The sequence below is a fragment of the Phycodurus eques genome, chromosome 16, assembly GCF_024500275.1.
Source record: "Phycodurus eques isolate BA_2022a chromosome 16, UOR_Pequ_1.1, whole genome shotgun sequence".
Lineage (NCBI taxonomy): Eukaryota > Metazoa > Chordata > Actinopteri > Syngnathiformes > Syngnathidae > Phycodurus > Phycodurus eques.
The window spans coordinates 22,448,969-22,461,176 of NC_084540.1; the positions used below are offsets into that span (position 1 = coordinate 22,448,969).

The 12,208-nt window shown below is 44.2% G+C and overlaps 3 protein-coding genes across 3 annotated transcripts; 2 read left to right on the forward strand and 1 right to left on the reverse strand.

Annotated features, from left to right (window-relative positions):
- Nucleotides 1-90: 90 nt before the first annotated feature.
- stk19 (serine/threonine kinase 19) lies at nucleotides 91-5,076 on the forward strand. Its single transcript, XM_061699660.1, has 7 exons — nucleotides 91-423; nucleotides 770-865; nucleotides 1,313-1,455; nucleotides 2,158-2,393; nucleotides 3,250-3,347; nucleotides 4,288-4,435; nucleotides 4,706-5,076. Exons 2-7 carry the CDS (start codon nucleotides 772-774, stop codon nucleotides 4,749-4,751), a joined length of 765 nt encoding a protein of 254 aa, XP_061555644.1. The 5' UTR covers nucleotides 91-423; nucleotides 770-771; the 3' UTR covers nucleotides 4,752-5,076.
- LOC133414370 (ras-related C3 botulinum toxin substrate 1-like) lies at nucleotides 4,993-10,094 on the reverse strand. Its single transcript, XM_061699661.1, has 6 exons — nucleotides 9,774-10,094; nucleotides 8,176-8,247; nucleotides 7,550-7,667; nucleotides 7,415-7,477; nucleotides 7,135-7,294; nucleotides 4,993-6,250 (listed from the first exon to the last, which is right to left on the reverse strand). Exons 1-6 carry the CDS (start codon nucleotides 9,806-9,808, stop codon nucleotides 6,120-6,122), a joined length of 579 nt encoding a protein of 192 aa, XP_061555645.1. The 5' UTR covers nucleotides 9,809-10,094; the 3' UTR covers nucleotides 4,993-6,119.
- Nucleotides 10,095-10,914: 820 nt separating this feature from the next.
- On the forward strand, nucleotides 10,915-12,208 carry LOC133415442 (small integral membrane protein 10-like protein 2A). The gene is made up of 2 exons (XM_061701504.1): nucleotides 10,915-11,583; nucleotides 12,008-12,208. Exons 1-2 carry the CDS (start codon nucleotides 11,404-11,406, stop codon nucleotides 12,026-12,028), a joined length of 201 nt encoding a protein of 66 aa, XP_061557488.1. The 5' UTR covers nucleotides 10,915-11,403; the 3' UTR covers nucleotides 12,029-12,208.

A 12,208-nucleotide genomic window follows, 5' to 3' on the forward strand; every position in this document is an offset into this window, starting at 1 on the left:
CCAATGAGCAGCCAGCGTGCAGACGGGGGCGGGTCTTCATTAAACGCCCTGCCCTGTGATTTGCGATTCGCCAGCGTTGTCAGTCTGTAGTGAACACATTCAACTTCTACTTCAACTGAACGATTCGGTGAACAACTCTTTTAATGAACTGATTGGAATGATTCAGTACACTCAAAAGAACTGCGTGCCCATCACTCTTGCCATAGAAATGGGCTTGACTTCAGTAGTAGAAGAACCCATAACAGTACAACGGGACATGTAATCACGGCTGTAACCAGAGGGGGCAGCATTGTCGATCGGCATGACTAACTTTTCAAGAGAAGAAGACTAGTAGGCCGTAATAGCATTCGAGCTAACCCCATCGACACGCAGTTGGATCGAAATGATGTATATTATGTTGTTTTGTCCACAACAGCTTTCCAGGTGAGCTATTTAACGTGCATAAATACGTGTTATTATGTTACTTTCAATTCAAATCCCACCATTTCCTTCTGATTTACGATATATCACGTAAATAAATGTAAATAAAATCACCACCTCTGGAATGATTGGGCATCCCATTTCACACAAACCTTGTATGAATCAGATCAGTGACGTTTGTACTCTTGTTGTGATTTTAAATAGTTCATTTTCGTGTTCTCAGTCGGGATAGAACGCCAGTAAGCGGTAACACGGCTACAATAAGAATGTATTTGTCATTGTAATTAATCGGCACAATGACATTTATGTTACAAATCAAATGTGGATAGCCGCTTTTCTACTTTTGCAGGTATGAACAGAAAACGAGCTCTGATTTCTGACATTTTCAAGGTGAAGAAAAGACGAACTGGTGCTGACAAGTTTGGTATCAAGAGTGATGAACTAGGTGGGTGCCATTTCTCTGAGGAATGGGCGAGTTCCGATACCCTGGTATCGGTATCGGGCAGACACCGGCCTTATTTCAAGGCTTCAGGTACTCGTGAATGCTTTTGATACTGGCTACCGGTACTTAAGGCAAAAAAAAAAGAAAAAAGAATAATCTGATATCGAGTAAGTCCTCCTCGCCAGTAGTTGGCGCTACACTGGGGCGGTGATGTGTGTCAGAAAGAAAGAAAACTCGTCCTTCACAATTATTGGGCATTGTGCTAATGGAAATGTTATGTATTAAAAGTACTAGTGGTATCAATAGTCTGTATCGGTGAGTACTCAAAAGTGAATAGCTGTACTGGTAACAAAACAAAACAGTGGTATCGACCATCCTTAATTGTTTTAAAGTTGTTGTTCAATTAGAGGGTAACATTCAGGGAAACTGAGATGTTTGCTGTCCCAAAAGGTCCGACTGACGTCCGAGCCAGCCTGGAGTACCTCATGACGCTGTTCCCCAGAAAGCTCTTCAATGACACCTTACCTCAAATTGTGCTCAAGCACCAACTGTACAGCATTCATCATGACAAGACTCTAGTGGACAAGGAAGTGGTAAATTGACTTTTGTTTCTATATTGAAAAACAATCTCCAGGTGCTGTCTTAATAACACATCTACGACATGCTTTTGCCAAGGATCAAGAATGACATTTTACACACCCTGTTTGTCTTGATGAAATTTGTTTTTTTCTGGGGTGCAAATGGGCCACTGCTCACCGTGCCCCATGTACTGATGGGCCATTTGCGACTCCAGATTTTGTTACCATGACAACTAGGGGCAGAGCTAAGCGTGGCTGCGTGTTCAGCGAATGTTAACCTTTGAAGCGCACACGAGCCCCCACAAAGAGTGCGTGGATTTTATTTCCCCCTTGTGCAGGCAGGACTTCATCACCTTGCCAATTAATGTGCGAATCCGTGAATAGTGAATCAACAAAAGTAATTGATGCATCAACAGTAAAAATAAATGTTTTACAGATGATTTGATTTTGAAAAATGCATTTAGGCAATTTCTAATCCTGCAGAACCTCCACAAACAATTTGGGCTAAGTTTAGCATCTCCCTGACATACAAAAATTTTAGTCTCTCATTTGAGATGTATCCCTTCAACATGGTTCCTTGACACCAAATACGACTTTACAATTAGCCAAGGCTTTGGTGGCATCTTGTGCCATCCTTGAGCTCAAAACCGAATGGGGAAAAACTACTGAATACAGTTGTTCATTGGGTTAATGATTGCGTAAACAAAACGCCTGCAGAATAAGCTGCGGGAAGACGGGGAGCTGCTCATGTTCCAGCTCGGCTTCGATGCCGAGGCTTTCGCTTTGGTCTTCACGGCCGACTACAAGGCCAAAGTGTCGGCCGGAGAGGAGGGCAGAGACACCCGAGGGGCCGTGGACAAGTTCTTGGAGAAGGTGTTATCACCTTGCACAGACCTGAGCTTCAACAAAGACCAGATGATCAGAGAGTTCCTCTTCACGGACACAGAAATCACGTATGTAAAGAAAAATCACTTTTCATCTAGCCTGTTAAATGCCTCAATAGTTGATGGTGAAACTAAATAGGACCTTTGGTAGTGCCGTGGAGTATTGTGGCATAGGATCCATTCCCAGCCAATATGCTTTTCACGGTCGCCTTTGTGATGGCAGCTGCATATAGTACAGGGTTAGTGGATGGATGCTTTCGATTTTTATCTTACAAGATTTTAATAATAATAGTATTGAAATATTATTTAGACAGATTTCATCTTGATTCCGTAACTCAGATTGGGAATGAGCATTGGTAAAAATGTCCTAGGTAAATAAATAATAATTAAAAAAAACAGATTAACAAGCTTTGATGGATACTTTGTTTTATCACTGCCATAGTATCAATTCAAAACAATCTAATACACATTTCCAATGTTATTTTGTTTTAATGTACAGTATCACAATTTAATGTTGACATACTTGAATTTGTGTATTTCAAATGGTATAGTTTTATTTCAAATGTATTTTTATAAATACAAATGTGAAATGAATCAATTGTAACACCATTTTTCAATGTAATCTGTTTATTGCATTTTATTGTATGTTTTAGTTTAATTTATACCTAAGAATTTAGTTATATTTCTAGATTTAAATATTTGTCTTTGAGTATGTAGTGCTATTTATCACCTATGAATTAAAATGTGTATTTCTCAATGCGCTCTATTTTTTCCGGCTTTTGTAATAAATGTGTTAAATTATAAAGAGACTTTATGGACGCTGTGTTATTGATATAATAAGGCACAGAAGACCAAAAATATTTAGTGGAAGCAAAGTAATCCCAAACAAATGGCGTCCAAAGCACGTTGTTTTGCTGCCTTTCAGGCAGCTGGTGAAGGCCGGGGTCCTGACCGTGAGGGACGCCGGCAGCTGGTGGCTCTCCATTCCCAACTCTGGCAGATTCACCAAGTACTTTATACAAGGTGGGCGACGAGGTCGGCAAAAGCAACACCAACACAAGATTTTTGTGAGCGGGTACTTCCGGGTGGCAGAACAGTGAGTGCCGACCACTGACCTGAACTGAAACAATGACAAAAACCTGTGCTGCAAGATATATACCCCAAACAGTTCAGGTTCGATTAGAGAGAAAAAAAAAATAAAATAAAATAATAATAATAAAATAATTAACTAAATTAATCCAGCGTAACCTGTGGGTGAGGAGGATAAATCGAGTGGATGTTGTAAATAGTTGTAAAAGAGAAGAGCGCAAAACGGCCTAGCCACTTCTAAGGGGACAGACTGCGAACCAAACCGTCCATCAGCAGGTTTGTGGAGGACTTTCCGCAATTTAGCAAAGTGGGATGACTAGCCTGCTAGCTAGCGACAGATTAATTTCCATGCATTTCAGCATCAAAAAATCATGTCCGTGCCATTAATCCAAGCAACAGAAAAGTCAATTCATGAGTCACTCAATGATCATGTCAACTACAGTGGATATAAAAAGTCGACACACGTCAGGAAAAAGCCCACTAGAACATCAGAACTTTATTTGGAGTCGATCAGAAACAGTTTAAATAGTGGCAGGTGTGTGCTGACTCTTGTTTAACAGCTTGAATGTGATTGGTTAATTCTGAGCACAGCCACATACCCAGTTATAAGAGGGTGTGCACACTTTTGCATCTGCATTTCAGTTTATTTGTGCTGATCCTTTCGAAAATATTTCTCTCTTGTTCAGTTGCGTTGTACAAGTTGCAAGTCACAATAATGGATGTAAAAAGTTTTGAATTTTATCTTGGTCTCATTTGTACCTGGAAGTAGAGTTCGGGTGACAACACATCACGGTGAAAAAGGTTTGCACTAATATACTTTAACGGAAAAAGGGTGTCCCTTATCGCCTCCTCCCGCACTATGCCCGCTTGCTAGGTCGTAAAGGCGCGCTTGGCATGGTGAAGAAGTCCCGGTACGGAGAAGTGTTACAGGCCGAGCTGGAGGGGCGGCGGACCGCCTCGCACGTGAAATTCCACATCAAGTACCACATTCACGATCTGGTCGGCGCCGAGCTGGTGGACAGGTAAACGGCAAAACTGTAGCACATCCTTGCCGTCTCTCATACTTGACTTTTATTCGAAAATTCTGACATTTACTGTGGAACCCCACAAAGTAGAAACATTTGGAGTTTAAACAAAATTTTGTGAAGAAAAAAAAAAGGGGGGGGGGGGTGTTTCCACCTTCTGGCAATTAAAATACATTTGTAAAAGAGGGTATTTAAATTGTGTGAGGATAATGTTCAACTTGGGGAGGTGCCACTGTATCAAATTCATTCAGCTGTTTTTCTCTCCAGCATACCGACAACTTCGGGGACTTTGTTGCGATTTGTTGACTCCTGAATCGCTGAAGATAAGAAATAATTTCATTTTGTAAACACAAAAGGCCTTACAAAACCCCGTGGGTTTAAGAAATATACTTGATGTTCCAAACCTTATCAGGTTTTTGCATTATGTAATAAAAATTATCTGCATTATTTGTTTTTCTTTTTTTTCTCCATTCTTCCTGGCACTAGCTGCTCAACCTAAGATACAGTAAATGCCAAACTAAAGATAGGAGTAAAAGTGACAGCGCACAAGCTGGTTCAATTTTGTTGAAATTTATTGGCTTTTTCAAAAAAAAAAAAAAAAAAGTGACAATAGCTTTGTATCTGTAAATCTAAAGGAGTCACAATGACATTGGCTTGAATGATAGCACAGCTTGATGTCGGAATACAAAAAACAACAGATAAGCAATGTGTTCTTTAACCCATTTGTACTAGTACTTTAAATACATTTTGTAAAGAGGCAAACAAAATATAAATGTAGCGATCCTAATCTTAATGTTTTTCAGTATACGTCGCACATACATGCCATCAGCGTAATTACACAAAGATAGGCTTGGGAGAGTAGTTAAGGTTGCGTTAGCTGTAAAAGAGGTGAAAAACAAACAAAAAAAAAAACCATATTCATAGTGTTAGTCCAAAAATACAGTGAGTGAAGTGTAAGATACAAAAACAAAACAAAAAAGTCAAATCACGATTATAACAAAGAGTACACTGTCTACTACACCACAACCGACAGTAGCTTTGTTACTAACAGGCACGGATGCTCGTCTAAGTGATTTCGCTTCGCCAGTAGTGATGCGATAAAAAAAAAAAAAAAACAATGCTGATAAATGCCCAAGGAGCATCGAAGGTGCTCTTGTTCCCCACCACCAACAGTTACAATAATCTACAATGTGACATGGTTTGAGACATGTCCGGGGAGAGGAGGAAGAAAATGCTTTGTCTGGATGGTTTTAGGAGTGTTTAAGGGTTTTAATAGCACTGTCGGTGTTTAAAAACAAAAAACTGCTGGTGAGGGACTTGCGAACGATTGATTGTGGGAGCTAACAAACAGCAGCGTGGATGTGTTTTCATAGCCAGGAGAGGGGGTGTATTTGGCAACGTGACTCCCACTGAAAAGAACCCAGACTGTAAACAAAATGAGAGCAGGGGGACCACATGGATCTGATGTAAGGCCTCATGAAGTTCAACATTTTCAGACTTGTCTTTACAGTATGCAACGTTACAATCCTCTCAATCTTGATTCAATGTCGTAACAAGGAGGGGGAATATAGTCGCTAGAACCGCTGCAGCTATGTTTACGTGAAGCAAAGTACGTTATTGTGTGGGTATGTGTATACTGGCGTTGTTTCAACCTGCCCCCACGTCGCTACGAGGACTCCCCTTAGAGGAGGCTGCACTTCTTCCCCTTCTTCTTGACGGGCGGGGGGCACAAGACAGCGCGGATGGCTTCGTCAAACACCGTTTTAAGGCCGCGCTGAGTCAGGGCGGAGCACTCCAAGTACTTGACGGAACCTGTGGGAGTGGAGAGGGGTTAGAGACCTTTAGAGCTGGGCCTCACTCCCCCTTTTAATACCACCACTATCGCATCGCTATTATAGAAACCAATATGATACAATTATGTAATATAACAGCACAAGTCTGTACCACGTACATCTGGAGCTGTTCACAATCTAATACAGAGGTACTTTGTCACTATACAGTAAATGTGTTAATGTGTACAGATAGCTCTCGACTTTTTTTTTTTTTTTGCTCGTGGGAGTTGGTTGTAACACTTATTCCTTTTACCAACCAACCAAGACAGAATAATGCTGATTTCATTGAGAGCCAGATGACAAATGTGAAATCAGAAATTTAAGAGAGTGCCATTGCTCCTGTAGTTGAGCAATGGCCACGACTGATTCTGAAGGCCCTGGGCAGCTTCGGCCTGCCGCACGCTGCGCTCCAACCTGATCAATTTTGGCCACAAGCTTCGCTTTTTCACCCACAGACCACAAGCGCATTAGAAATGATAAATAACGTTAAGTATTGTTGTAAAACAATATTTGATGGCTCACTTAAAACCCGAAAATGTATTTTTAGTGTGAGTGAAGGCTTTGTGCCTTTTGATTGGCTGTAATCTGCGATGGCAATTCAAATTTTGAATGGCCGACTGATCGCTCACTCATGCAAACAGTTGCCAAACTACACACGCACACACCGCGCAACAGTTAGTCTGGTTCAGCTGTGCGGCAGCCTTTAGATTGACATGGCAACACACACAGGCTGAAATCTGATTTGGGGGGAGGAGGAATCGAATCAATAAATAGCAGTGCAGCCAAGCGAAATGCTATGAAATGAAGAGAATAGACTACTGGGAATACATGCTTGGAGGGAAACGGCAGGAGTAGAGTGCTTACCGATCTCTTTGGCCATGGCCAGGCCCTGGGGGTAAGTGATTGGAGCCAGTTTCTTCTCCTTGAGCTTCTCGATGGTGTCTTTGTCATCTCTCAGATCCAACTTGGTGCCCACCAGGATGATGGGAGTGTTGGGACAATGGTGTCTCACCTCAGGGTACCACTGCGTGCGCACGAGGAGTCAGGAGTTTAGCTTCCAAAAATCACTATACTCCAATCCTTACAGCTTCTGTTCATCATGACGGGTCACAAAACAGATCCAGGCAGCACCTCATTGACTCACCTTGGCACGGACGTTTTCAAAGGAGGCCGGACTCACGAGAGAAAAACAGATGAGGAACACATCCTGGGGCGTGGCAGAAGAAACGATAACGTCAGTCTAAAACGCGAATTCAACCGTGCCGTTCCGTTTCCTTACCGTCTGAGGGTAGGAGAGCGGGCGCAGTCTGTCGTAGTCCTCCTGTCCTGCCGTATCCCAAAGGCCCAGGTTCACCGGCTTGCCGTCCACCATCACATTGGCCGAGTAGTTGTCAAAGCTGGTAAAGTGCACAATTGTTCGTCAACTAATGCGAAGGGCTTTCGGAAAAGTAACAACAATGATGTTAATGAGAAGCTGGCTGATCCACTTTCACACACCTGCGGTGAAACCCGGCCACGGCGTAAACAATTCATTCACCTTTCGTCAAATGAGATCATTTTGAGCGCTTTCGAGGTTTTCCAGCTGCTTAAAGCTGGAATAATCATATAAAAGGAATAAATAAATACTGAAACTTATCTTACGATATATATGTGCAAGTTTTACTGTGTAATAAAATCAACGCGTGCAGCGGAATAAATTCTAATATGTACAGATTAAACACTTTTCAAGATTCTGACTGAAGTTAGAAGCGTACCATATCAAAATCCTACAATTTCCGGAGTTTCACGCCCCCTCGGGAAGCTTGGAAAATGATTCGAACCGGTTCTGCGAGCGGCAGAGATTTCCATCTCGCCGGGCCGCAAATGCTGTTAGCGGGAGGGTTGAGGCGGGCGGCGGCTACTCACACAGTGGGGATGTACTCTCCGGGGAAGGCATTGGTGGTGTAGCTGATGAGCAGGCAGGTCTTACCCACGGCTCTGGAGGAAGGAAGGGGGAGGGCGACCAAGTCAAACGCGGACACTTGTTGGATACACGCTAGATCTGCAAGGCTCATTTGGAGTTGAAAAATGTGCCTCAGATTTCAAACAAAAGCCATCAAACATGAGTGATGTGGTTCTTCTTTGGCCAGAAGGTCCCACTGATAGCAATGAGGAAATGTGTGACGATAGCCAAACAGGAAATACAAATTCAAAGCCACATTCGCATCTGCTCGGTAAAACGAGAGTATTTATATTCGTCCGTATTGTCCTATAGAGCAATACAGATTAATACAAAAAAAAAAAAAACTTTTTTTTTTTGTCAGTCTGTCGGTCTCTTCAAAAGGGCGAGCGGATTCAGTTTTATTGTACTCTTTGAACCTCTTTGAAAGTTAATAGTAACCTACACGGTAAATACAAGTTTTATGGTTACGGTTTAGCCTGGAACAAATGTGTTCTCCTTCCAATGGGGAACATTCAAAAAAGAAATGTCAGGGATCTTCAAAGAACGAATAGTTTTACTTTGTTTCAGTTTTATTGTACAGTGGTTAACACTTGTTTGGCAGTTAATAATAGTTCTTTCTTTAAAACCGGTTTTATAATGGTAACAGTTTGAACTTGTTTGATAGTTAATAGGAACTGAGAATAACAATGACATCATTAAAAAAAAATATATATATATTCCCCTTCTGGGATTTGCTTTATTTCTCCTGATACAAAAGTAGCTTTTAAGAAAAAAAATCATATTTTCCCGAGCATCAAATTTACTGAATATATAGAAACAAATGTAATCTTTAAAGGTAGAGTAGGTTTACTTTTTTTTTTTTGTATTATATATAAATGTGTGTGTGGCCAACACATTCCACTGCCTGTTACACATCTGTCATGTCTTCTCTTTCCACTTGTCTAACAGTTAATAACAGTTTTTTTTTTAGATGTAATGGTAACAGTTTGAGCCTGGAACGGTTTGGTTCTACTTCCTAATGGCGAACTCAATTGACCGAAGTAGGCAGGCAAATTGTAATGTGGATTTATGGCGGAATGCTGCAGTTCGCTCGAATCAAGGTGAGAAGGAAGGCAGATAGATCCACGCGTGACTCTGCCGCTGTGGCATCCGACAGCAGCGCCGCCACACCCAGAACAACAAGTTCGGGGCGTGGGCGCGACCTCCCACGCGCGCGCCCATTTTGGGCCAAGGGGGAAAGGAAGGAATGCAAACAGAACAAACTGTGGCTGCGAAGCCTTGCAAACACCAAATCGCCGAGAGAAAACTTAAGAGTGAAAGCTGTGTAACAACGGAGGCACACGCGACATTTGGATCATTTAGCGAAACGGAATATTGGATCATACGAATGTGCTGACTTTTAAGCTACTTAAAACAGCCAAGTTGGGCGAGCGTTCGAGAGGCTTTAAAAATGTTAACACGTTGGTTGATGCAATCGCATGGAAACGCTCGTATAAGGCCTCCGTTCAAAATAAACACAATACGGGGAAGAGGCCCACTGTCTCGCCATAAATTCACTCACCCGTCCCCGACAACGACACACTTGATGGCCTGCATTGTGCCGCACTCGAAGGAGGAATGCTAAGCTTCGCCCCGGGAGCTAGCCGACGTTAGCTCACAAGTCTTCCCTTTGTCCGCTCCTGCTTGGCCGCTGAAATGTCGCTCGAGGCGCTCCGAAGATACGCAAAGAGGCAGTCGGGCAACTTGCGGGGAGTAAGGAGCACTTCGACGCAAATTGTATCCGGGAGATTCCCTCGCTTACATTCCCATGCTGCCGAACGGGAAGTTAACCGAGCAAAACAGCGGCCACCACCCCTGAGAGCGAGAAGAAGAAGGGGGAGAAAGGGCAAGCTACCACTATAGACAGGCATATGTAGATGCGACACACCACTTTCGAGATGCGTGCCTACGGCGACGCTAAGATAGGAGGGTCAAAGTCGTCAGTGCATACCATGGGTGTGAACGGCAGCAAGATGGTTGCCGGTGATATTGTGCTGCTGACTGCTGCGTACGGTTGCTCACAACGCCGTACAATTAACAACTGGGAGTAACGTTTCACGGGTGAGAAAAAGAAATACATTTTTATGATTTTTTTTTTAAATGTCCTGTAGTGATAGCAAACGCTTTGACCATGACAAAAATAATAAACCTCATGGAAAACGGTTGAGAAATGTGCAAATTACGACTTAATTTCGATGTCCAAGCATCACCCTTAATGGGAGCGTCGACCTCCCCAATATGGCCGCCAGGTAAATACGTTGCGTAGCCCGGTCGCTGGTATCTAGTCTTCAAATCTATGGGTACGCCCACGACTTGTCTTAAACGTAGATACGGTAACTTTCACTTCACTAAATGAGAATGTTTCTACGACGATCAATAATTTCACATGTGAATCAATGTGAGGTAGTACTTTGGACGAAAGCGCAAGTTTAGTTCGGGGTACGTTAAAGTGGTGGGGTGGGGGGTGGGGGGGGGGGGAGAGAATGGCAGGCGGACAATTTAATATGTCACACATTACGCATAACTGCTGCTGAACCCAAAACCTATTGCAAGTATGAAACAAACAAATATTTATGTCTTTATAGATCACAATGTTTTGTTATCAGTTTATTTTTTTTATGTACATTACAAATATGCGGTTGATTCCAAAATATTGACCTATGGTTTTAATCCTCTTTTAGAGGAAACATCCAAGCGTTCTGTTGATGCATTGATTCAAAATGGAATAAAATTCACCATAGTCATATTACTTTGAGAAAGTAATTGAAATAGTTCCACTACTATTACATTTTCAACGGGGTAACTTGTCATTGTAACCAACTACATTTCCAAAGTCATCTTCCCAACACCGGTTGGGGATAATGGCTTCTTTTCGCCTGACAGTCCGAACTCGGGGTTACGCTTGACAAACGCGCTGACTTCCGTGTGTCACACCGTTTTGGGTCCCCCCGAATGACAACACCACCATCGACAGCCGCCGCGGTGGAGCGGGTGGAGCGCAGCTGCCAGCTGCCAGCACAGCGAGTCAAACAAAGCCGCTGTCAACACTTCCGCTCGGTTGTCATTGGGCGGCGGAAGAATGAAGAGTCGTTCCCGAGGCGCCGCTTCTGTCCGCGCTCAGCCCGCCGAGTGAGCCCGCGGGCCGGGCATCTATGACGGGGCTGTCTCACTTGGTGCTCCGCTTCTCGGGCACCGCGGGGCGCACCTACGGAGTCTTCTCCAAAGGCCTGACCAGGACTTTGTTGATATTCTTCGGTCTGGCCTGGCGACTGCGAATCAGGTTCCCGTACATCTACCTCGTCGCCTCCATGATGTTTAACGTCAGGCTCCAGGTAGGCAAACACACACGGAACGATTACGGTGGGGCCGCGAGATGCGAGTCTCGTGCCTTCCTCGTATCTCAAATCACGGTTCTCCCACCGAACGCGTGGAAATGCCGTTCGACATCTGGATCCAGCACGTGCGCGTCTCGCGCGTTCATCAAGCGTCGGGAAATCCCGAGGAGCCCCGCCCCCTTCGAAATCCCAAACCACATGCTGCTGCGACCTCAGGTGACCGGGGAGCCCACTGCACGGGGCCGCGACGACCGATCCAGGTTACACGTTCGTTTTGCATTCATTCCGACGGGGCACCGTGATTTGAGATGCGAATGTTTGGAGTCGCCAATGGAGCTCGGCTCGTATCTCAAGGCGCCAGCGTATTTCTCCTACAAGTTCCGATTGTTGACTTTCCTCGCGTGTGCTCGTTGGTCGTCAGGTCCACATTGAGATCCACTGACGCCGGCGGCCATGACTCGTGCGCGACCGAGCGCCGCGCCTCCGGACGAGGACGACGACGAGGACGCGGCGTTTCCGGGGCCGTTCGGGGGAGAACGGTCGCGATGGCGGCGGGCCCGGAGATGATGACGCGCGAGAGGGGCCCGCGGGCCCCGCGGGCCCCGCTTGAGCTTCCGGAGCT

What these genes read in the sequence shown, in the direction of transcription:
- stk19 (XM_061699660.1), top strand. Translation starts at nt 772, where the DNA reads ATGAACAGAAAACGAGCTCTGATTTCTGACATTTTCAAGGTGAAGAAA. An exon ending in CTCTAGTGGACAAGGAAGTG is followed by an intron (nt 1,456 to 2,157) that starts GTAAATTGACTT and finishes AAACGCCTGCAG; the next exon opens with AATAAGCTGCGGGAAGACGG. An exon ending in GGCGCCGAGCTGGTGGACAG is followed by an intron (nt 4,436 to 4,705) that starts GTAAACGGCAAA and finishes TTTTCTCTCCAG; the next exon opens with CATACCGACAACTTCGGGGA.
- LOC133414370 (XM_061699661.1), bottom strand. Translation starts at nt 9,808, where the DNA reads ATGCAGGCCATCAAGTGTGTCGTTGTCGGGGACGG. An exon ending in CGCTCTCCTACCCTCAGACG is followed by an intron (nt 7,478 to 7,549) that starts GTAAGGAAACGG and finishes GCCACGCCCCAG; the next exon opens with GATGTGTTCCTCATCTGTTT. An exon ending in TTGAAAACGTCCGTGCCAAG is followed by an intron (nt 7,295 to 7,414) that starts GTGAGTCAATGA and finishes GTGCGCACGCAG; the next exon opens with TGGTACCCTGAGGTGAGACA.
- LOC133415442 (XM_061701504.1), top strand. Translation starts at nt 11,404, where the DNA reads ATGACGGGGCTGTCTCACTTGGTGCTCCGCTTCTCGGGCACCGCGGGG. An exon ending in TGTTTAACGTCAGGCTCCAG is followed by an intron (nt 11,584 to 12,007) that starts GTAGGCAAACAC and finishes GTTGGTCGTCAG; the next exon opens with GTCCACATTGAGATCCACTG.